General features: G+C 40.0%; 2 protein-coding genes across 3 annotated transcripts in view; both read left to right on the plus strand.

Moving 5' to 3' along the window:
* Window positions 1–23,638, plus strand: part of galnt12 (UDP-N-acetyl-alpha-D-galactosamine:polypeptide N-acetylgalactosaminyltransferase 12) — a 51,245-nt gene that overhangs the window by 6,746 nt on the left and 20,861 nt on the right. The window contains exons 7-11 of one of the 2 annotated variants that reach the window (XR_013297718.1): window positions 458–589; window positions 680–793; window positions 1,459–1,614; window positions 2,973–3,112; window positions 10,651–10,710. Coding sequence is in view for 1 of the 2 variants with exons in the window: in XM_077590078.1 (XP_077446204.1) it covers window positions 458–589; window positions 680–793; window positions 1,459–1,614; window positions 2,973–3,110 (540 nt within the window). In the remaining variant the exon portion in view is untranslated. Of the gene's footprint in view, window positions 1–457; window positions 590–679; window positions 794–1,458; window positions 1,615–2,972; window positions 5,216–10,650; window positions 10,711–23,638 lie in introns of those variants that run through there. The other variant, XM_077590078.1, reaches the window with a different exon arrangement.
* gabbr2 (gamma-aminobutyric acid (GABA) B receptor, 2) overlaps window positions 19,088–23,638 on the plus strand; it is a 98,981-nt gene continuing 94,430 nt past the window's right edge. Inside the window, exon 1 of the mRNA XM_077590077.1 lies at window positions 19,088–20,007. Coding sequence (XP_077446203.1) covers window positions 19,690–20,007 — 318 coding nt within the window. The 5' untranslated portion in view covers window positions 19,088–19,689. The remainder of the gene's footprint in view (window positions 20,008–23,638) is intronic.

Below are 23,638 nucleotides of genomic sequence, written 5' to 3' on the forward strand. Positions count from 1 at the left end.
CATAAATTATAATGCAAAATATAGCACTGAATCAACTTACAAACAAATTCATCTTATGAACAATCGCTCGGAACCTAACTCGTTCGTAAGTAGGGGAGCGTCTGTACTGTAAAAAGAATTGGTTTCACTCGGCAAGACTGAAAATTTGCCGATTTATGCTGCGTTCAGAACTGCTGGATTTTGAAGCACGCTCTGGCAACCGACATCACATGACGGCAAAAATTAATTCCACGACAGCGAGGCGCGGCCTATCTGGTAAAACTTGCCAGTTGCGAGGCTGCCCGTCTTTCTTTGACATGCCATTATGTTAAATTTGAATTGGTGAAACGTGGCAAGATGAGGAAAAAATGTAGTGATTTAAAAAAAATGTTCTATTAATATTGTCAGAGATCCTCCAAATGATGGCCACACTGGCACAAAAGCAATGCCTTTTCAAAAAGCAGCCCCTTGCTTTCAGGAATACTTTGGCGATGTGTCAGAGCGCCTGCAGCTGAGGGAGAAGCTCGGATGCAAAAGCTTCAAGTGGTACTTGGATAACATTTACCCCGAGCTACACGTCCCAGAAGACCGGCCTGGCTTTTTTGGGATGGTGAGAAATGGCGCGTATGTCACTTTTCAGATGGTGAAGCCTTGCGTACCGTACTGTTAAATTTGGTCATTTTTTGTTTTGTTTTTTTAGCTGAGAAGTGAAGGAAAGCCTGGCTTTTGTTTTGACTACAACCCTCACAGCGAGAGTAACGAGCTTGGCAGAAGAGTCACTCTATACCAATGTCACGGCTTGGGGCACAACCAGGTTATTTGTGCTTCCTCCTTTGGTTGCACTTTTTTTTTTTATTTTACTTCGGATATTTTTATTCTGCTTTTACTTTTCTTTTTAATCCCTATTTTAGTGCTTGGCCTCCCACCTCTCTCTGTCTAAATTCAATTTTTCCCCTTTTTCCCCTCCATCTCATGCTCTTTCTTCTGCTCCTTTCACATGAACCATCTTCTCCTTTTCATATTCTTATGGTTTTATTTTGGCTTTATATTTTTTTAATCCATTTTTTTTTCCAATATTAATTTTAAAAAAACTTGTTTTGATTTTTTCATTCATTTGTTTTTATCCTTTTGACACATTTTTCTTTCTTTTCAATAAATTATTTTCATTTAGTCTCTTATTTATTTTGTCCTTGTTCTCTTCTGGATAATTTTTTTCATCCTTTTTTTTTGTTCACCTACTTTTCTTTTTCTTTTCCCCCCCCCATTTTGACCCCTACCAATTCTTGTTGACAAAAACAAGGGTGCAAGTTTGTTTTGATCTACCTCCAAATAATAAACTTGTACTCTTGATAGAATCACTTTCATCTCCATACAGTCGCAATACCAAAAAAATCCAATACAGATGGTAAAATGTGTTCTTTCACAGTCTACTACTGTGGCCACTTATCCAAATTTGTATTTTTCCCCTGACTCTCACAGTTCTATGAGTATTCATCAGCAGGTGAGATCCATTACAACCTGAAGGGCTCCACCGCCTGCATAGAAGGAGACAACATTAGCACCTACTTGACAGTCCAGGAGTGCAGCAAACATGGGGAGCCCGTACTCGTGCACCAAAAGTTTCTCCTCCGAGAGGTAATTCAGGACATTCCAATTTCACATGTATACACTGGTTTTGAATCCACACACTTGTTAAAATGCCAGGATTTATATAACAGATAGAGCTATACCTGATCCGATCATGTCATTTTGCGAGGATCTGAATCGGGTAAAAAAAAGACTGGGTTTTTAAACTGTATTTTTTTTTCTTTATTCATTCATTGGCTGCAATAGACATCCAATCCATTTAGGAATTAAATTGGATTGGACGTGATCTGCCGTTGATAGATTTATTATTAATACACTTTAATCAAACAGGGAGACATCTTTAACATACACTGGCTACAACTTGCAAGGAAAATCACTCCCAACTCGCCTTCGTTCAAGAGGATTCTGAAGAAACGGCATCTTCTGTCCATTTAGTCGCGCCATACTCAAAACATTTAATGTAATCTGATTCAAACAATTGCATAAGCTAAACGAATAACACCATTAAGGTCAAAAAACAACTGCCACAACAATCTCATATTAGATCGAAACCAAAAACAGACAAATAACAGCAGAATGCCAAATTACAAGTCCGTAACTATCACTTATTTAGGTCTTTTGCAGAGTAAACGCACCTTATAGAGTAAACACACCTTATGGAGAAGCACAACCAATTTCGTCATACGCAGTTTCTGGGTGTGATGACAAGTAGGCTTTTGTTTTTGATGATGATGACAGGGCCTATGTCTTATTATTATTATTTAAAAACACGAGTAAGATTTTGCACAAGTAAGCATACAATGTGACCCGAGCGGATCGGAAACCAAAACAACTGCGTAAGAATTTGCACGAATAAGCATATAATTTCTTTATAAGGTAAACGGAGCGACCGTATTTTTAAACAATAATGCGATTATCGCTATCTGCCGGAATCCAAGTCAAAGCAATTTAAGAGTCCCTTGTAGATCTTCATTGCCAACTCAGATCAACAATCTCGGCCTGAAACAAGGTGTCCTGTTCAGTCAATAGTCCTGAAAACAATTAACTGGCCTCGAAAGCAGCTGTGGGGGAAAGTTTCCTCGTGCTTACTTGGTCCCAATATAAAGCACAAATTAATTTGTAGCTTTTTAATGAACATATAGTAACATCCCAGAATGAACCCAACAGCCGTCAATGGCAGTGAAACGTGATCACTCAAAGCCAGGCTTCTCAGTTGAAATAGATTTCAGGTCTATACCTGTCAAGCAAATTAAGAGATAAGGGCCACAAGCAAGTAAATATGAGGATATTGCAAAAAAATGTCAGTTATAGCTCACATTTTAGTTAGGAAATATAATTTGGAAATCATTCATTTCAAATCTAAACTGCAAGTTGTGAAGACATTTTGTTGTTGCCCTTTTTTGCAGGATGGCAGCCTACTACACGTGGCTAGCCAGAAGTGCGTCGAAGCACTTTCTCAGACAGACAATGGCATGCCGGCGCCGTCTCTGCAGCCCTGTTCTTCCACCACGCTCCAAATTTGGTCCTTTCAGGAGAGCCTCTAACGGTAGTACCATTGCTATTTTTTGGGGCATCCCTTGTTTTTTTGTTGTTGTACGTTTTAATTAGTAACTATTTTGGATTTGATGGACCACAGCAGGTTAGTAATGACCTTTCAAGTACTTAAGGGAATCTATTTATTTTGAGCGCTCTGTGTAACAAGCAGGCTTATGGATTTTAATCCATTTTCGAATGAAGAATGTTGTGCTGTTTGTCCTGGAGAGGGCAACCTTGCTCCTCCCTCAAGCTTTTTAGAAAATGAATAACCAGGGATGCCTACAAGTGGGAATTACGACACTGAAAGCAAAACACTTATTTTTTTCTTTATATGGGTTTCTGTACTTTTTTGGAAAGTGCAGCTACAAGGGTTCAAATGAAGGCCATTTTTAGAAAATCTTTTATCGCTTCCTGATTTTTGGTCTGTTTTTAAAATACTTTTTTCTTTTAAGCCCTTTTCATTATTTTTCTTTCTTGTTTTCTCTTTTATTTTTGTAATTATCTCTCTATTTACCCGTGCCTTTTTGTTCAATCTTCACATGGCAGTTTTTCTTCTGTTTAGCTTCTGTTTTTTTTTCATTATTTTCTCACTGTTTCTCTATTTCGTTCGCGTTTGTTTTTCTTTTTCTTTTTTTGTCCTTTTTATCTGTTACAAAAATCATTGTCTTTTCTACTTATTTTTTTTCCGCATTAAACTTCTGATTTAACCAATACAGCTAGCTCTTCCAGTGCCATTGATGATGATAGGTATCCAATTATGTCGTTTCTTTCATCGTCCCACTTTGAATTGAAATTGTTTTATCAATAGTAGACCTCCAATCCATTTGAACTTGGTTTGGCAGTGAATTTACTGCTATTCCTCCCATTTCAAATTGGATGTCTATCACAATCAATGGCAGTTTATGAGCGGAGTCTAAAACTACAGTTAGGTGTAGTTATTTTTTTCATATTATCAAACCAGATTTGTCATCAGAATTCAAGGAAGCTATTATTCACAACAATTTGAGTTTTTCATATTACTACTAGTTTTAAAGCACTGACTATTTTTCAAGAACAAATCTTGTCGACAAAGGAGTAGTCACTCCAAAAACCGAAAAGATTGTTTTTGCCTTTTGCAGTTTTTAATCTATATCAAAATGGGTTGGTTTCTTTTTAAAACAGTTTTCCCCCCCCTAAAAGTGAATACGTGAACCTTGGTAAAAATGAAAGTGACTTTGCTGTATCTATTTTTTGCTTTTGTGATACCTCAAACTATAAAAAAACAGCAAAACAAAAATGGCAAAAGAACAATTTGTTTCAAGATATACACAACAAATTTGCCGCGAGCTACGGCGTCATATTTTTGACAACAAAAATGTAGCATGTGGCGCATTTTGAAGCCACGGTCAAACTTGCGACTGGGTGCCCCGAGGCTGTGCCGCCGGTCCCGTCATGAAATGAGGCCGGTGTTGTCTCCGGAGAGCCAAGACAGCAGATGGACTGCCTCATCTCTATTTTTTTGTTGTTTTTACACTCCTTGCTTCTCCCAAAAATTATTCACTTTGGGCTCCACCACCAGAGGTTTTATCTTTATGATGCATCAAGTGCAAGACTTGTAAAAGGGCATCATGCTTTTTAACGGAAGGAGCTAATGCAGGTGGCTAATGGAAGAAAGTTGGATGACCTCATTGGCGTTCACCTTCACGTGTCTTGGATTAGCGAATACGCCGCACTTCTATACTTTGCAATTGATTATGAATGTTACGTCCTCCGTTAGATTAACGGTGATAGAAATGTTTTTAGTAGTGAAGCACAGCCAAAAGCACGCGAGGACTTGAGTATGTTTGCTGTTTATTTTCTCAAATGACTTAAATGGTAAGTAAGGAACTTCCTATAAGATTAAAAGGGAAGGACACATATATAATTTATTTTTACATCTTGTACACCTCCCCCTTAACTTTTTTTGTTTTTAAATTAACAATTTACAATTGTTATACAACTGCTGGAATGTCAGGGAAATGAACCGTGGTGGCCTTATGTGCTTATACTGGGAAAAAAAGCTATTTTTGTTGTGAAAAAATAGAAAATGTCATTTGTACCTAGTCTTGGTGCAATAAAAATGAATATGAACCCATTTGTGACTTTTGCTTCTATTTTTGGGTGTCAATTAATACAAACAAGAGGTGAACAAACATTAATAATTAATACAGCAATTAAAAATGCTATGATTTCCATCCCGTTCATCAAAATTGATATTCCAAATGGACAAAAGACAATGCACAAGTTGATTCCAGGTCACTCCCTACAGATCAAAATGAGCCTACCATGCATGTTTTTGGAATGTGGGAGGAATCCGGAGTACCCGGAGGAAACCCACGCAGGCCCGGGGAGAACATGCAAACTCCGCACGGATGGACCGACCTGGATTTGAACCCAGGACCTCAGAGCTGTGAGGCTGACGCAAAAAGTTAGAACCCTCGTGTACATTCTTGAAGCATGGTGTTGCTCTTCCATGAGCCGCTTATATATTTTTTGAAGTACTACATTGCCGCCATTTTGTGACCTGGTTTCCGACTGCATAAAAGATGCTTCTCCTGGATTTCCTTATTCATTAATGTTTCCCCAACCAGAACGACATAGGTCTCCATTTCACTAACGCCCTACGAATACAGACCCTCCCCTACTTACGAACATTCGAAGAATCTTGTTCCCCCTTCAATTCCACCGGAGATGCCGCTCGACTGCTTCCTGGACCAACGAGGAACCCGCCATTCATCCATCTCCTTGGCGGCCCTCTTCTTTAATCTTTTGGGCGCATCCATGTGAAACGTAATGCAGAAGAGGGGGTGGCGGGGTATAGGGTTTCTGTCAGCGTAGCTACGGGATCTATCTGTGCGTGCTGCAAAAAGGCCTTGCTTTTGATGTGGGGTGGCAGAACATGCCGCGTTTGTCTCCCATAGCACATATGTGTCTTTAATGATAATGCAAAACAAGCCTCCCCATGGGTTCAGTCTTTGGAAATGCTCAGGCTTCAGTTGTCAGGGCGACACACACACACACACACACACAGCGACTAGGCCATTTCTCCTCTGCATGTCGCTTTAGTTGATGTAATCCCCAATACCCAGAACAGCTCTGGAGCTGTGGCTGCATACATTTAGATGACACACTTTCACTTTCAGGAGGGAGCACAAGACGGCATGGTTGGAAACATGCGAGTGGCAGATTCCTTGGCATTACTTTGCGCTTCGTGTCATCACGTTTAAGTTGGATGCCATGGTGGAGAAATACTATTGACATTTACCAGTTTCACCATCTCTGTGTACATGTCCGAGGAGGAAACACATTGGTTTACGGAATTGGGAAGCCAAAATAAGCATTGTCAGTTATGCTTAATGATCCCCCTCCTATACAGTTTGTGGTCTTTGAAGAAAGATCGAATGCTTCCGCGACTGCCATCCCATTCATTTCACTTCAACTCACCTTGAATGCCTTTTTAAATGGCCTCCTTTGACTCACCCTCAAAGGAATTCACGCTTTGCCTTCGGAAACTCTCTTTTACTCAGACGGTGTAAACACTTCTAATGAGTTTAGGTGAATGGTTTTCAAACCAGGGTCCAAATACTATAGCTTGGCGGTCCCTGGAAAATATTTCCAATTAATTCAAGGTGTAGACAGTTTTGGGTCACCTTCAAAATGAAAAACAAAAGCAAGAATCTGAGGAAATCACGTTAGCGTCTTGGCTAATAAATTAACGAGAGGCTTTCAAAAGGGACATTATAAATAGTTATAAACCATGCTGCTACTGAACTCAACATGAGGTTATTTACGATTTTGTAAAATATCCTATGAAGTTGTAAAGCTGTCCTTTCCTAGTCTGTCGAGCTTGTTATGACAGTTTTATAATATTTCCTTTGTTTAATATCACTCAAAATGCTCGTGGGGGTTCTTGATGTATTATTTTTAGGTGTTCCATTTCCAAGGTACTACCCAATGTTTTTGCAGTTTTCCCACATTACCCCAAATATGCCCAAATACTTGGTGATGCCTTCTTTCTTCATGGTTTTCAACTGGTGATGGTTTTTCTTTTATGTACTATTCCAACTCTGTTTTTCCTTATTCCTCCACTGTTTTCTCTGTAATGGTTTTGGTAATATCCCTAATCTTTTCATGATACTTGAGTATTTCGTTCTTGTGTGGTAATGGTTTCCGGTTGCGTTCCATTTACTTTCTATGATTATATTTTTATGATTCTATCTATACTTAGTTTTTCCCTGATTGTGGTTTCTGGTTAAAGTTTCCTTTTAACCACTATTCCACTTACATGGTTCATTCCCAATCATATATCCTACCATGTTCCCCACATGTATTATCTTATTGGCTGCCATTATTAGTGACCAGAACTATTTTTAAAATAAGCTGTTTTTGAATTGACAAACTACAGTGGCACCTCGAGATACGAGCTTAATGCGTTCCGGGACTGAGCTCGTATGTCGATTTTCTCGTAACTCAAACAAACGTTTCCCATAGAAATGAACTAAAGACAAATTAATTTGTTCCAACCCTCTGAAAAAATACCAAAAACAGGATATTGGATTGGAAAAACATTTTAATTTGTTCTAATTCGCCATCTATTAACAAAGTAACAAACAACTAGTGGTTTAATAGAACTAAAATGTGTTTAATGTTGTTAAAATTAGACGCACATTAACAACTGATCCAATGATGCTAACAAACTAGTTTGACTGAGCAGCTACACAAAATAAACTTTATAAAGTTCCAGTTTATTTGGTAGAGATCATGACAAAATCAGTTCGGTACTTTAGTCACGCTTGGGTTTGTAATCTTAAATGATGAGAAAGCTTTTGCATTATTCCCAAAAACTTTGCCCTTAGTCGCTATTCCATTCCATTCTGTTTCCATATTTTAAGACAATTTTCCAGTGCCTTTTTCTAGATCTTTGCTACCCGTTTTTCTCCAACCTTCTCCCAGGTGTCTAAAACACGGTCTCTCACCTCGACATGGCCCTGATTCCCCGCGCTAAATACTTTGACTTCAGGATTTGGCAGGGTGTGATTAAATTGAATTCCGTCCTCTCTCTCTCGAGGGTCTTTTCCCTCCCTCGTCTTGGTGCAGCGATGCGGGTCAAATGCTTGTCTGAGTGTGTGAATTAAACGCCTCATCACTCCGTAGTGCCCTCCCTCCTCTTCCCAGCGCTCCATACACACAAGGACTTCCAATTACCGAAAAATCTGGACTATTCCTGAATATATAATCATTTTTTAAAGATTCTGCAGCCAGAAAATTAACAGCCACGCTCTAGTGATCCGTTTTTTTCTTCTCGTCGGCAGCATGCGTGCTTATAAGAAGCAGAAGTTCCGCATACATCTTTGCCGATGTAACGATAATGTGCTCAGTCAGAGTGACAAAATAAAACAAATAGCCTCGCAATGGAAATGTGATTTTCCGCACACACTTGAGTCAATGAACTAAAAGTTTGTTATGTCATACTTCATATTTTAGCTGAATTTACACGACCAGCATTGTAAAATATAACAGTTGTAATTAAATACGATACATATAACAGGCAACGCGCTCGTAACATGACAAACAAATTTAAATGAACTTGGATTACGATGCAGACACTCAAAAATAAATTTAATCTAACCTTACACTAAATTTATTTCTAATTTTTGTTTTAAATTATGATACCTTTCTTCTCCCGGGTTGGCTCTATTTGCCCCGCCTCCACCCTGACTTTCAGATGCAACCTATCGAGGGTTGTTTGCTTTTGTATTCCCTTCAAAATATTCTGAAAATGATGCACACAAATGTCCTCACAATAGGATAACGCACAACCACTTGCCAACGAGAAGTAGTATACTCCTCTCGTATTATCGAGCAAGCTCCGCCATTCGCACTGACTTACGGAAAAAAAACAGGAAAAAAATGCACCGCTCCGCCCAGTGCTCATAGAGACATTACACGAGGGAGTTGCGACCAGAAAGACAGTGGCCATGATGTTCTTTTGAGCAGCCTCATGTCCGCTGTCTGCTCTTATATCAAAATGTGTCTCGTATCTCAAGATAAATATTTGCTCAAAATTTTACTCGTATCTCAAATTGCTCGTATGTCGAGGCACCACTGTATGTATAGATACAAGAACAATCTTTTTTTATACTTCAAAAGTTAGTACTAGACTCAAAGTTTAATCTAATCGAAACCAAAAAATCAATTTTAGGGTGTGCTATGTAATTGCCTTTTTATTCTTTAGTTCTTCCCCCCCCTCTACTGTTGCTTGAACCCTGCCCCCTTACGCTTCTCAATTTCTTCCATCCATCCCTCCTCCCTTTCTCCCTTGTTACCCTAATGTAATTGCAGAATTATCACATAGGCCATATGAAGTTGTCTTCTCTTCCCGCTTGGTAAAAATACAACAAATCACGTGGCGCAATCGGCCGGGGAGTGTGAAGAGGGTGTGACTGTGGTGGTGGGGGGCGCCACTGAGCCGAGTCACTGACCTTTTGCCATTGACTGGGCCCAGCGTGGCAGAGCACCGGAAATATCCGGGCAAGATGCAGGAGGCCAGATGACATGCTAATTGATGGCACTCACTATACAGGCCACCCTCGGACCACCGTGGGGGTGAAGTTTCTTTTTCGCTCACTGGTGGGACCTGCAAGTGGCTTGTCAATCAATCACTTGCAGCCTCGTGTATGTAGATAGGAAATTGTGGGTCAAATATTGAAGCAAAATCTCATTTGACCGGAAAATGCAATATGAGGACATTTGAATTTCACTTCAACTCGTCAAGTTTATTTTGCCTTAAAGCATTAAGACTGTTGAGATAGAAATGTTTAATTAATATATAACATTTATTTTCCGTACTTATCTGTGGGGGGTGCTGAAGCCGGTACACGGTCGATTGGTCGCCGGTCTTTTGGTCGCCCGGAAGGTAATTGATAATTACCATTTAAATCGCTGCTCAAATTCCCTAAATACAAACTGCGAATTATTATTTAGTCATACTTAATGCCCTATTAATTATTAGGCTAAAGAAAAGCTCCAAATTTCCCAGACTTGTATTGTTTTTTGTTGGAGAACTTGTTAAGACCCTGACGGACTAACGTAGCTTCTTAAAGGGACAACGCATGTACATACAAACTCTTCTTATACAATCACACGTCGGCTCAGTGAAAGTGCTCAAGGCCATTGTTGGCTTTTATTGATGCGTAGACCGTGTTGTTTTACCTTGTTTGGTCGCCGGTCTTTTGGTCGCCGGTCTTTTGGTCACCAATCTTTTGGTCGCCTGTTGTCGCGGTGTGGGCGACCAAAAGACCGGTGACCAAAAGACCGGCGATCAATCGACCAGCGACCAATCGACCGCACACGGCTGAAGCCTATCCCAGTCAACTATAGGACACCCTTAATTGTCGGCCAGCCAATCGTGGTAATATAGAACAGTAAATCCCTAACATGATTTATGCTGTTACATTTTTAAATGCCCGACTCTTAATAATTAGCTTGTACAATGACTAAGAAAATAATTATGTCCCTTCCCCGCCGTAGTTTTGCAAACAAGACACCGCGCTCTATCAAGGCCACCAGCTGGGAGTGTCAAGAGGATGGGTGAGTACTGATCACTTGATCTTTTTTCAACTTAATTTTGTGTTTTAATGGCCAAAATGGCCAACGTTGGGAAGGTGGGACAATGTACATTTGCCTGGTTGCTTGACGCGTCCCGTTGGGGTAATTTTTGGACATGTTTGGATGAAATACAGGAACCTCCAGGGGCGTCGCGTTTCTCTCGTGGCCGCCAAAAGCGCACTATTTTCGGGCGAATTGGTGTGAAATACTGACAGTTAACTGTATGAATATTTGTGCGGGGGTATGTATAAATAATTTCAGTTAATATGCATAAAATTTGAAACCCTGAAAACTGGTCAATAATGTATACCAAAACAAAAAGTTCAAATATAAAATAAAAACTACAGTGTAACATTGTGGCACACATTTAATTTTGTTAAAAAAGAAAAAAATGAAAATACCCCCCCAAAACTAAAATTATTAAAAGTAATACATGTTAAGAATGCAAAGCTCATTTATATACATTTCATTGAAGTTAATATAATCTCATTGAAAAGCGTAAATAAATAAAAAATATATGTTATTTAATATTCGTGCAATGTTTTACATCATTTAAAAAAAAAATACATGAACACATTTGTTTTTCTGGTTTATTTTTCCTTCCATTTATATAGAAAAAAAGCACATGTAACCATTCTCTGCATCCTACCTGCCTAAAGTCACACTCCCAATCAAGAGCAGGTACAATTGTCCTGCTCCCTTTTTTTTTGAGACACCAGAAAGCACTCGCGTAGGTTTGAGGAAAGACACAAAATCCATGAAGTAGAGGCCGAGAGAGTGACAGGTGGACTGCATGACCCCCGAGACTCCTAATGAAGAGAGAGTGTGTGTGCGTGTGTGAGATCGATACAGCCACAACAACTGATCTAATGGCTAGCGGGAGGGTGAAGAATGGAGACCACACACACACAACACAACACAACAACCACACACACGCACACACACAACCTATGCCATCGCTTCAAGCTCATTATTTCTCAAGAGTAGGGAGTTGTGATATTCCATCATTTGCTTGTTTGCGTTTCTTTGACAACACCAGGTTAACCTTTGACGTCATGCTGGTTCATGTTGAGTCCCCCCGAGGCGTGCACGTACGTGCTTGTTCACTTTTGCAAAATTTACATGCAAATTTTGAAGTCCAGGTTTTGCAAAATGAGTTACAGAGAAAAGGGCCCAGTTTTTTTTTTATTTTGCCAGGTTTCAGGGACTTAATTGGACACATTTTCAAAAAAACTGGATTTTTTTTCCCCCTTCATGCATCATTTTAGTCCATATGCTCCCCCACCCAAAAAAACAAAAAATAAAAAGTCCATTTTAGACTGCCCGTAGGGAGGGCTCTAGATTTCACTCTGTTCCTGGTTGTTCTTCTTGATAAGGACTACAATGTTTTTTTTGTCTCTTAATCATGGATAAGATCTATCATAGAGATATACATACCGATCGTTTAAGCCAATTTTATTTTTATCGGTGCATACCTGTCAACCTCTGCCGATAACTGCCCTTATAAATGATTATTGATTCCCCTTACAAACCCCGAAAAAACCTTACAAACACCGTACGACTCGTCGTACGGTGTTTGTAAGGTTTTTGGGGGGTTTGTAAGGGGAATCAATAATCATTTATAAGGGCAGTTATCGGCAGAGGTTGACAGGTATGTTGGTGTCACATTGCGTATAAACATTTTGCGAACTTATTGTTTCCTGTAGTTTCCTAGTTAGCCAGTAGAGGGCAAAGACAGTCTTTGGATGTGCTTATTTCTTGTATTAGTGTAGCTGTAGTTCAATTTGAACTGTGTTTTCATCACTTGCTTAGTGCATTTGTACGCTTTCTTTCTTTACATTTTATTGGCTTCACACGCAGTATTTGAAGGCGAGTGCCACCTGTTTGTGGCGACCATTATGTGAAGCTTGTTGTGATGCTTTGGGTAATGCATCCAAAGGCCGCCCATCAAATATGAATGAAGCGCCTTGCATCCTCATCTATCTTTCATGTCTTTCATTTGTTAGGGGGAGTGCAAAAGGGTGGTTTTGAATAAGAAAATATTTTTGGATGTTACTGCTGTGTTCGGCGTCTATCTAGTTTAAATAAATAAATTCAAAGAAAAACAAACACACTGCACCGGCGGGTCTTTCCTTCCGGCTGGTACAGGCTCACATATTTGCATTATTGACAAAAAACACAGACAATTTCTCCTGTCATTGAGGGTGGCTTAAAATCTGATTTTAGTTATGAGTAAATTTACTTCCATTATATGTATGCTATGGTATCCTAAGTTAATCCTCCTTTCTTGGCAACGTGCTAACTCTAAATTATTCAAAACTGGCATAACGACAACCTAAAAAAACCTCCAAGGCTCTGCATAAAATATAAGTGTGAGAGATCTTAAGAGCACTGGATTTGCCAATATGGATTTAAATAGAAAAATCAGCATAGAAATTGAAAAAAAAAATGTGTTAAGGCATTGTGCTGCATTTACATTAATATATCATGTCAGGTAGTTTTCTTACGTTTACAAAATAATGACTTTTTAGAGATTCTAAAATCTTCAAAATAAATAAAATATCTGACTGAGGATTCAGAAATCCATTGGAATCACTCTCTATGCATTTATGTTTTCAAAAGTAACATGACTATTGTCTAATATGGAATTTTACATTGTATTTACATCGCACTTTGCAATTTTAAATAATTCACAAAAACTAAGCATGCCATTTTTGAGGATATAAATTTGTCCTGAAAAAAAAACTTGATAACACAATAGTGTGAGCGACGCCCGTCCCCCAATGCATACAGATGAGGCCGAGTTTTCTCTTTCTTCCTTTAGTTCTTCCTTATTTTTTCTTTCCTTATTCCGTTTTCTACCCAGATCCTTCCTTTTATACGCCTCCAACTTTCCTTTTTTCCTTCCTTCCTTTTTTCTCCTGAGGTATGTTTTTTTTTCTTCTGCTTAGCATATTTATTTGTTTCTTCTCTCCATCTTTTTTTCCTTTCATCTTTCTGCCATCCCTCTTTTCTCCCTGCCTCCTTTTCTTTCCTTAAAAAAAAAACTTCTTTCCATTTTTTTTTTTTTTTGCCCTTTTCCTTATCATTATTTCTTCAGTTGGTTTTGTCGTTCACCTCCAGCTTTTCCCATTCCTTTTGTTCTTCTTTTCCCTCCCTTCTCTTTTTTAGGTCTATCCTCCCATGCTATCTGTGCAGTTCTGGCGCATCACAATGGCCGAGTGGTCTCAACAATACAGTGAGAATGTGTTTCGGTTCAATCCCGTTGTATTTGACCCGGAGGCACGTCGGAAGTGTTCACTGTAAGAGGCATTATGTAAGATGCGGGCCGCTTTCTTTCTCCCTTTTTTCTTTTCTTCTCGTAATCAGAATGGAATCCTCCCACCACCGCTGTGTAGCTCTTTTGAAGTCAGCGGCCTCTTTGATTGAACGTGCTCTTGATTTAATTTGCGTTGTGGAATAAGAGGCGGCACTGATAACCTCCTCTGACCAGAACAAATGTAGCATGGTACTGTAGCAGCATAGCATGGAATACAAGCCCCCCACCACCCACACACACACACACACACACACACACACACACACACACACACACACACACACACACACACACACACAACCTTTCAAGATTATCTTCAGCAGGATGTCCTTCAGCGCGACTTTCCCGCACCGCCACACGGGCACAATAGCATAGTTTAATGGTACAGAACAAATGTTTGCTGCCGCTTTGTCACCACTTTACCTGAATCGTTAACGCAGGCGTCCCTCCCTCCCTAACATCTTCCTCATATGTGCCCTTCAGTTTCTTTTTCCTTGGGAGGACATTGTACTTTTTTTTAAAAAACCAAACAAAAAATCAAGTTAATAAAAGAGAAATATATTCTATATCTTCCATTTTAAGGCATGTGACTGTACTTGTCTGTATATACACTGGCAGCCATGAAAATGGTGTTCTAGGTGTGCTGTCGACTTCCAGAGTTGGAAGAGTTGTACCAAGAGTTAGGGCAGGTATAGACCCTATGTATAAACCCCTTTGTTTAAAAAAATGTTTGAAAATGTGAAGATTTAACGTTATCTACCACGCACAAAGTTAAATGTTTCAATTTAGGTTTATGTGTGTGTATATATATATATATTTGTGTGTATATATATTTGTATATATATATATATACATGTGTGTATATATATATATAATATTTGTGTATATATGTGTATGTATATATATATACATATATATGTATATGTATATATATGTATATATATATGTATATATAAATATATATATATATATGTATGTATATATATAAATATATATGTGTATATGTATGTATATGTATATATGTGTGTATATGTGTGTATATATGTGTATATATATGTGTATACATATGTGTATATATGTGTATATATGTGTATATATGTGTATATATATATATGTGTATATATGTGCATATGTGTGTATATGTGTATATATATATATATGTATATATGTATATATGTGTATATATGTATATGTGTGTGTGTGTGTACAAGGAATTCTACTGTCAAGTGGAATCTTGACTTAAAAGTGACTCACTCTAAGTTTTTATACATACTAGCTTTTGTTGGGGTAATCTTTTCTCGAAACGTGGTCATGGAAAATAAAAGTGCCAGTAAATGTACCTCTTAATTTGATTTAATCATATCTGTAATTGGAGCATAACACATTTTGATTCATCTGAAACATTCCATATTGAATCGTAATTATAGCGCATCGACAGTGATTGGATGCAGTATCCCTAGTCAATGTTATCCAAATCCCCTGATAGGAAGCCAAAAGGGTGCAACCAAACAGGAGGAAAAAAACCCACACTCAGTGAATCCCCAAGAAGGTGACAGTAGACTGATTAATGACACATCAGCCTTTCCATTGCTCATTCTTTGAAACAAACCGCCGACAAAGCGCTCAGATATTTCATCAGCTGCCGCATCCTACACGCGAATACATGAAATATGGCGGCCCGGAACGCCATTTTTCACACCGTTGCGTTCCGAATAGCTGACGTATCGAAACGCCTGGCCCCAAGTTACGCAGACTTATTTTGTTGAGGGATGTCCTTATATCGAACTATTTATCTCGAATAACTGACATCATGTAGACTGCTCTCAAAAACCCATTTGGGTTTTTGGCTAGTTTTAAAGTTAAATTAAAATGTTGCGCGTGTTCTGTTTATTTTCTATGGAACTATTGTTACACGGTGTAAGTATTTGGCATGAGCAATTTTCTGTTCGGAGCATATTAAGACTTGCTTAACCATTTAAACTAAAGGCAACACATCATAAAAACAATGAGACAGTTTAAGAGTAAAAAATAAGGAGTCATAATATTAGTCATTAGTACTGTTTGTCATTCATTTGCACCCAAATATATTGCTCTTCTTTTTCCTTATATTCGCTCAAGTCTTGTTTTGTCCAACTGTATTTCCCCAAAATTTCACAATAGAAAAATTGCAATGCCAATGGGAGAAAAATTAACTACGGTGATACCTCGAGATACGAGCTTAATTCGTTCCGGGACTGAGCTCATATGTCGATTTACTCGTAACTCAAATGAACTAAAAACAAATTAATTTGTTCAAACCCTCTGAAAAAACACAAAAAACAGGATATTGGATTGGAAAAACATTTATTTGTTCAAATTCGCCATCTATTAACAAAATAACCAAAAACTAGTGGTTTAATAGTACTGAAATCAGACGCATTTCGCGGAGGGGAGACATTACACGAGGGAGTTGCGACCAGAAAGACATTGCCCATGATGTTCTTATGAGCAGCTTCTCGAGCTGTATGCTCGTATATCAAAATTTGTCTCGTATCTCAAGATAAATATTTGCCCGAAATTTTACTCGTATCTCAAATTGCTCGTATGTCGAGACACCATTGTATTTTAAAACTTTCAACTTGCAAAAACAGAGCTTGTGTTAGCATTATGCTACGATGAGCCCAGTGTCGCGGAGAAGTAAATGGAGATGTGTGCACGAAATAGTGGCATGGATGTTAGCGTGGATGGTGCGCTGACTCCCACTAGCTTCTCGCAGGTGGGATACTTCACAGCTCAGATCAACAATCTCTTGAACATCGTTTTTAGCAACAAGCACCACTTTTGTGGAGCTGCTCTTTGCTGCTACGGCATTAACTTTTAGTGTATGCGTGCATTGGGGGTGAAGGACAATAACTTTTCATTTTGCGGAATTATAGTTCAAATAAATTCATTACGTTCGGTGGCAGTGAATGAGTTAATTTTCACGAACCGCATCGCATCTAGGAATGAAACAATTCATATATGGTATTATAATTTCAATCATATTTTGGGTCAATTTATTTGTAAGTCGTATCAAATCGTATTCATCTTCGTGTTTTATATTTGGCATGTTAATTTGAGTAAATCGTCGTATTTATAGCGGAGAGAATCATGATGTATCACAATGCGTTTTGATTGCGGTTTCACGACATTGCATCATTGTTATATATTAAAATTGACTGATGTGATTTGGAGTGCATCATAATCTTGAGAGTGGCAATCCTTGCTTTCCTCTTAATTGAATCACTTCGTAATTCAATTCAATTTGTATCGTCACTGGTATATAATTTATCATATATCAATCACAATTTAATTTTAGTGAATTGTACTTGGACTAAATCTATCAAATTTTTCCAGTCACAGTATCTAGATGAATTACGTGTATGCTGTATCTAATTTGAAGGAAATCATACTGTATCATCATCAAAGCGAAATGATTCCTATCATATAGAAATTTGGGTGAATCATTTTACAGAATTTAAGTGAATATTGTCAGTGAAGGTCTTATATTATAATACAAGTTATTAAAACTGCTAGCTATTGCCTTATAATTTTTTAACTGGTTATATTGAATGTAATATTTACCAATTTATGTGAATTTTATCACATCTCAATTGGATTGATTCGTAATGTGTTGTAATAGAAGTAAATGCATTCCTACGTGTATCATGCATCCTGCTCAATCCATTACACATTACATAGAGTAGAAGAACGCATGGTTAGTGTGTCACGGTGCATGTAGATCATTTTTTTTTGGAATGTATGTATGAATTGCATGAACTGACATCTAGACCAGGGTCAATGAGCACATTGCAGTCTTTCCATTGTGATCGCTGCGACTTGCTGTCAAAGCTGATGGGTTAAAAAGCTTTAGGCACATGCCCCCCCCAACTCTCTCCTCTTCCCACGCCTCTTTAACAATCCCATGAATTATAGCGCAATCGTATTGTATTTTTTATCGGCGCAAAGGCGGGGGCTGCGGGGGAACTTAATCCGCTCGCAGAGACCCGCGAATAGAAAAAGCACTCGGCCATCCTCCGACCTGCAGGAAGTACGGCTAATGGACTCTCTTTCCATGTTCCTCTGCTCCCGTGTTCGGGTCCAAAGCCAATTTTGAGTGGGTCTAAATGGGAGGAGGACATTGCTGCCCACAGTCTCCCCTTGAATGCACTATAGGACTTTTTACCAGCATCTTAAAATGATCATAAATGCGTGTGTGGTGAGATCAAGTTTTGCCATCAATCTTCCATCAGTTGCATATTTTCTTTCTTACCACAGCATAAAAGTCACCAAAATAAACATACAATGCAAATTGCTGTGCTTTAACTCTCAGCTATTTTCACCACAGTCTCCTCTTTGGTACACTTTACCCAAAGCCTCCGTTCGGCCGAATGACCGTTCGGCGGAACGTCCGTTCGGCGACCTGTCCGTCTGTCAAACGTCCGTCGGCGAAACGTCTTTAGGCGAATCATCCGAGTACCTTCATATATACAATGCAATTTTTCAGAAACATAAATCCTGCCATTATTGAGCAGCCAAACTGTTAAAGTAATCATGGTAAAATAGAGAACAACAGGCTAAATAGCCATCTCTTAACATTCCCGTTTTTCCGAAAACAATAGCCTAAAAAAGCAAAATAACTGTCTGTCTACGTTCAGAGAGGGAAAAAAACATATTAAACTTGCACTAGAATATTTGTCCCCAGCCCTGTCAAACTATAAAAAAAGTGTTACTTATTGTCCGGGAAATATGGTAATTCCCTTTTCTGTTACACATGACGAGAGTATTCATGATTGTAAAGTCTGTTATGTTTTACAGCCTTGTTGTATACGTATTTGGCTTTTGCACACGTGCAGCATGCTTGGAGCGTATCATAAAAGCCTAGTTAAATCCCTCTCGGCTGTCATGAATTTGCCTTGCAAAAAAAAAAAAAAAGCCTTTATGCATGTGCATTCTCTCTCTCCTTTGCTCGCTCTCACCCCTCCTCCTCCTCATCCTCCTCCTCCGCATCCTCCCTCTCTCATCCTCCACATCCACGGCTGCTCCCTCTCGCGCGCGTCGTCACCACCATCAGCACCACCAGCAGCAGCAGCAGCAACGGCAGCATCAAGCGGCGCTTGTCTGACGCACCATCCGAAAATGAGCGTCCCTCCTGCAGGCTGACTCCCTCGACATTCACCATTCATCCCACCCCCTTCCTCCTTCTCCCGATCTTCGCCCGTTTTCGGGCTTAATTTCTGGCTTTTTTTTCTCTTTCCCTTCCTCTTTCGTCCAGCGAGGATTGCGCACGCTTGGTTGGGAATTTACTTGGAAGCTGAGAGTCCCCCCCCCTCTTTCTTCAGTGTTTTTTGTTTTTCGGAAGGGGGTCTATCTGTGGTGTCAGTAATTCCACTGCACTCTCTGCGCCTTTTTCTTGGGAATATTCTGCAGCATTTTTTCTTCTCTCCCCACTGCGGGGGCTGCTGCGGATTTTTTGGCGCCCTCTCCTCTTTGCTGGGGGCGGGCGGGAGGGGGGCAGCCGGGGTGACTGAAAGCCATCCAGGAGTAGCGGCACCCGGATCGGAAGTGGCCATGCCCACCCTGTGACTTTTGGGATTACCCCCTAACCCGCCCCTCACCTGAGCATGGCCCCAGCCCGGAGGGAGCACGGCGGCGGCGGCGGCCGCGCCGCGCAGCTCCTCTTTGCGGCGGCGTGCTGCCTGCTGGCGGGCACCGCGTTGGCCAAGGTGTGTAACGACCGCACTAAGCGCGGGCAAGACAACAGCTGGTTCGCACGCGACGGCGAGAATTTGCCCATCATGGTGCTCATGCCAATGAACGAGTCGGCGCTGATGAGCAGCATCAGCCAGGGCATCGAGCCCGCCGTGCAGCTTGCCATCCAGCACATGCGGGAGTCCCGGAAGTACTCCTTCTCGCTCATTACCGAAATCTACGACACCGAGGTGAGCGTCCGCATGTATTGTCCTTACATCTCCCTTGACGGCTCTCCATGGTGCTGACATTTAAAAAAAAAAAAAAATGTTGCCGTCCTTGTGCGATTGCTGAGTTTTCTCCATTGCACCTGTTCTGCCGCTTGCGATAACAGCTGTCAAATGATGTCTTTGTGTGATGTGCGCGAGTGGCTTCTAGTGTTGGATGCGCCTTGTCTTAGATCCCACTGCCCTGCATCCCAGTGAAATGATGACCTAAAAATATGTCAGTGAGATTTGCCAATTGAGTGCTTGGGGACACCTGTTCTACCAGAATATCCCATTGAGATAACAACGGGTTCAACATATTCAAGTGCTTGGATGCACCAAATCTGTGTAGACTCTGCCCATATTTCCGCTGGGATGATTGGGTTAAAAGACACTTTGCAACTTGTTGTGAGTACCTTTCCCATTGAAATGGCCAAGTTCCATTTAATTGAATTCAAAGTTCAAGATGCCTGTGTGATTTGTGAAGTGCCTGCCAACAAACACACACAGTACTGGAATGTACCGCATTTTCCTGACGATTAATTGCCAACGAGTACAGTGGTACCTCTACTTATGAATGCTTCAACATACGGATTTTTCAGGATATGAAACGCTTTGATATGTAAATTACTCTTCCGGGAATCCGTCCAAGCTCCCGGTGGACTGAACTCCCTGTAGCTAGCATACACAGCAAACTCACTAGCTTCACTCCATTTTTCAACAACAGCCACACTAGATAGCCAAATGCACAACTCTTTGCATGCAGTCAGGGTGGCGCTACGTACTCCTCAACCCTTGCGCCTGCGAATGCACCACAAGGAGGATGACTAGGCTACAGGGCACCATGTGAGTGATGAGAGAGTTAAAGAGAGTAAGCAAGAGAAAGAGTGAAACATTTGTGCTAGGCACACCCCTTCAGCGATTGCATATTTGAATTGAGGTGTTTACGGTTTGATTTTCGTTTGGTTCGGCTCATCTTTTGCATCTGGAACCAATTAATTTAGTAAGTAGACGTACCACAGTACAAGTAAGTCACGGTGAATAACAACAGACTAAATAGCAGACATTTTAACAACTATTCAGAAAAACACAGCCTAAAAAACACTATGTAGCGAAAATTGTTTACCAAAAGACCGGCGACAAAACAAGGTAAAACAATACGGTCTACGCATCCATAAAATCCAACAATGGCCATGAGCAGTTTCACTGAGCCGACATGTGAGTGTATAAGAAGAGTTTGTATGTACATGCGTTGTCCCTTTAAGAAGGTACGTCAGTCAGGGTCTTAACAAGTTCTCCAACGAAAAACAATAAAAAAGTCCAGGAAATTTGGAGCTTTTCTTGAGCCTAATAATTAATAGGGCATTAAGTATGACTAAATACTAATTCACAGTTTGTATTTAGGGAATTTGAGCAACGACTTAAATGGTAATTATCAATAACCTTCCAGGCGACCAAAAGATGGGCGACCAATCGACCGTGTACCACCTTTCCAGCTCATCTTGTTTGTAGACTCTGATGGTTGAAAAATTTGATCCACTGCTGAAAGGAAACTTAAAGTTTCATCTTTCTACTGTAACCGCTTTAAGTAGCAAAAACGATGTCGGACTGGTTGTGTTCATTATGTCATGTTCAATCAAGCACTTTGGTTAGCTGTGTCTATTATGAAAGTGCTAGATAAAGTTGAATTGAGTGCCATACCTCCCAGAGGTGTGAATAGCACCTGTCAAATGAGTGCTCGCGGATGCACCCAGTCACAGGTTCCTCTCTATTATAATGGCAGTTAAAACCTATCGCACTTTAGTTTGACATCTCCATCGTACTGAGCTCGACGACGATGTCCAACTTTTGGGTTAAACGGCATTCTTGTGTCTACTTTGCCTGCTCAACTTGTCTTCCAGTCCTCTTCCATTGTGTGTCGTCTTTAATTGAAGGCAAGGTTGGGAATGACTAAACGAGCACTTGGTGTGAAATGAGCCGCTTACTGCGAATGCTGTGTTGAAATGTGTGTGGTGCCGCATCAGTTGCCATGCCAACGCAGAATGAAATCGCGAGTTGGACTTAACTATCTATCCATCTGTCGTCTTTGGTGCCGTATATCGTTTTATGGTCAATCTGTTGTTGCTGCTTCTGTCTTTCCTGACTTTTTGGTTAATATGATCCAAATGTAGAAGTCGCTATGTCTTGGTTGGACGCACACAACCAAGTTGCAGCTCTGCTTCCCTTTCCGTTTCAGCCGCTTGCAGAAAAAGATTTCTGGCTTTTAGTTTTTTAACTTTTAGTGCTCACGGATAATTAAAACAAAGAATGCTGCACTAGGGCCGTCCGCTCACTGCTCGGAGAATATTTACACGCTCACGGAAATCGTCACGGCACAGCTTGGAGCGATTCGAGTCAACAACCGAGCTCAACATTTGAATATGCTTATTGAATATTTACACAGGTGGGACAACAGATGATGCCTGGTGGGCAAACTTTTGTGCTCAATTGTAATTTTTGGAACAGAAAGATGGGTAGATAAGTTTGAGGATGTATTAGTTCATCACTAGTAGACTTCCAATTCATTTGAAGTGATAGGGTGGGAGCAAAGGAACATTTTTTGATGTTTGTTTATTCGCTACCAGTTCAAATGGATTGAGCATCTAGCCATGATAGCAGTTACTCTATTCAGTCAAGTCAGTATGCAGCAATTTACCGTATTTTCTCGCATATAAGCCGTATTTGTCACAAAAAAAGGACTGAATCAAGGGTACGGCTTATATGCGCACAAATTAGACTTGACATGCTCGAAATTGCAAGGTGACAAAGACAAAACGCCATTACACAAGACAATGTGGCCGATACGATCGTTTATTTCAAAATTGAGAAAAGATAAACAGAAAAAACGCTTAACAAAATTGATTTTGACGTCTATGCATGAAATTCAAGAAGAAAAAAAAACGTATCTTGCATAAAACCTTATCTAGGGGTGACTAATTAGACCGCTACGGACAAACTTCCTGGCTGTACTGCTCACGTGACTTCCTTTTTGAATTTGTCTACGTGCAGGCAACACCCTTTAGGAATGTGCAATCCAGTAGAATTCATAAAGTATCTCAGAAATACCACGCGCGATGATTTTCCCTTCAAAGTAACACATTTTACTCCGTTAAAACCATGAATATGGAGGTTAAAATTGTGAATCAGGGGGCGCCTTATACGAGAGAAATTGTAAAATTCAATGATCTTAAGGCAATTTTAAAGGTACGGCTTATACGCGGATGCGGCTTATATGCGAGAAAAGATGGTATTATTAAAAGACAGAGTGCATTTTTCTAAAAACGCGTCAGTATCAGCTGATACCACCCAACTGGATGCACACATATTTTTGGACATTCATTCCCACTGAGAGCAATTTAATTTTGTTAATTAAGACCGCATATATATGAAGTACCTGAAGGAAAAAAAAATGTGAAACACAAATTCAAATCCCTACATTTCTAAACTGCGAGGCATTTGTGGCAACCATTGATCCACTCACTGCGCAGCGACATGTACGTTTGCTTGGGTGCCTTCTGTACGTCAAACTCACGCATGTGTGAGAGGGAGCGCTGGGATTTAGCCAGGCAGATGTAAG

The sequence above is a fragment of the Stigmatopora argus genome, chromosome 21, assembly GCF_051989625.1.
Source record: "Stigmatopora argus isolate UIUO_Sarg chromosome 21, RoL_Sarg_1.0, whole genome shotgun sequence".
In the NCBI taxonomy this organism is placed as follows: domain Eukaryota; kingdom Metazoa; phylum Chordata; class Actinopteri; order Syngnathiformes; family Syngnathidae; genus Stigmatopora; species Stigmatopora argus.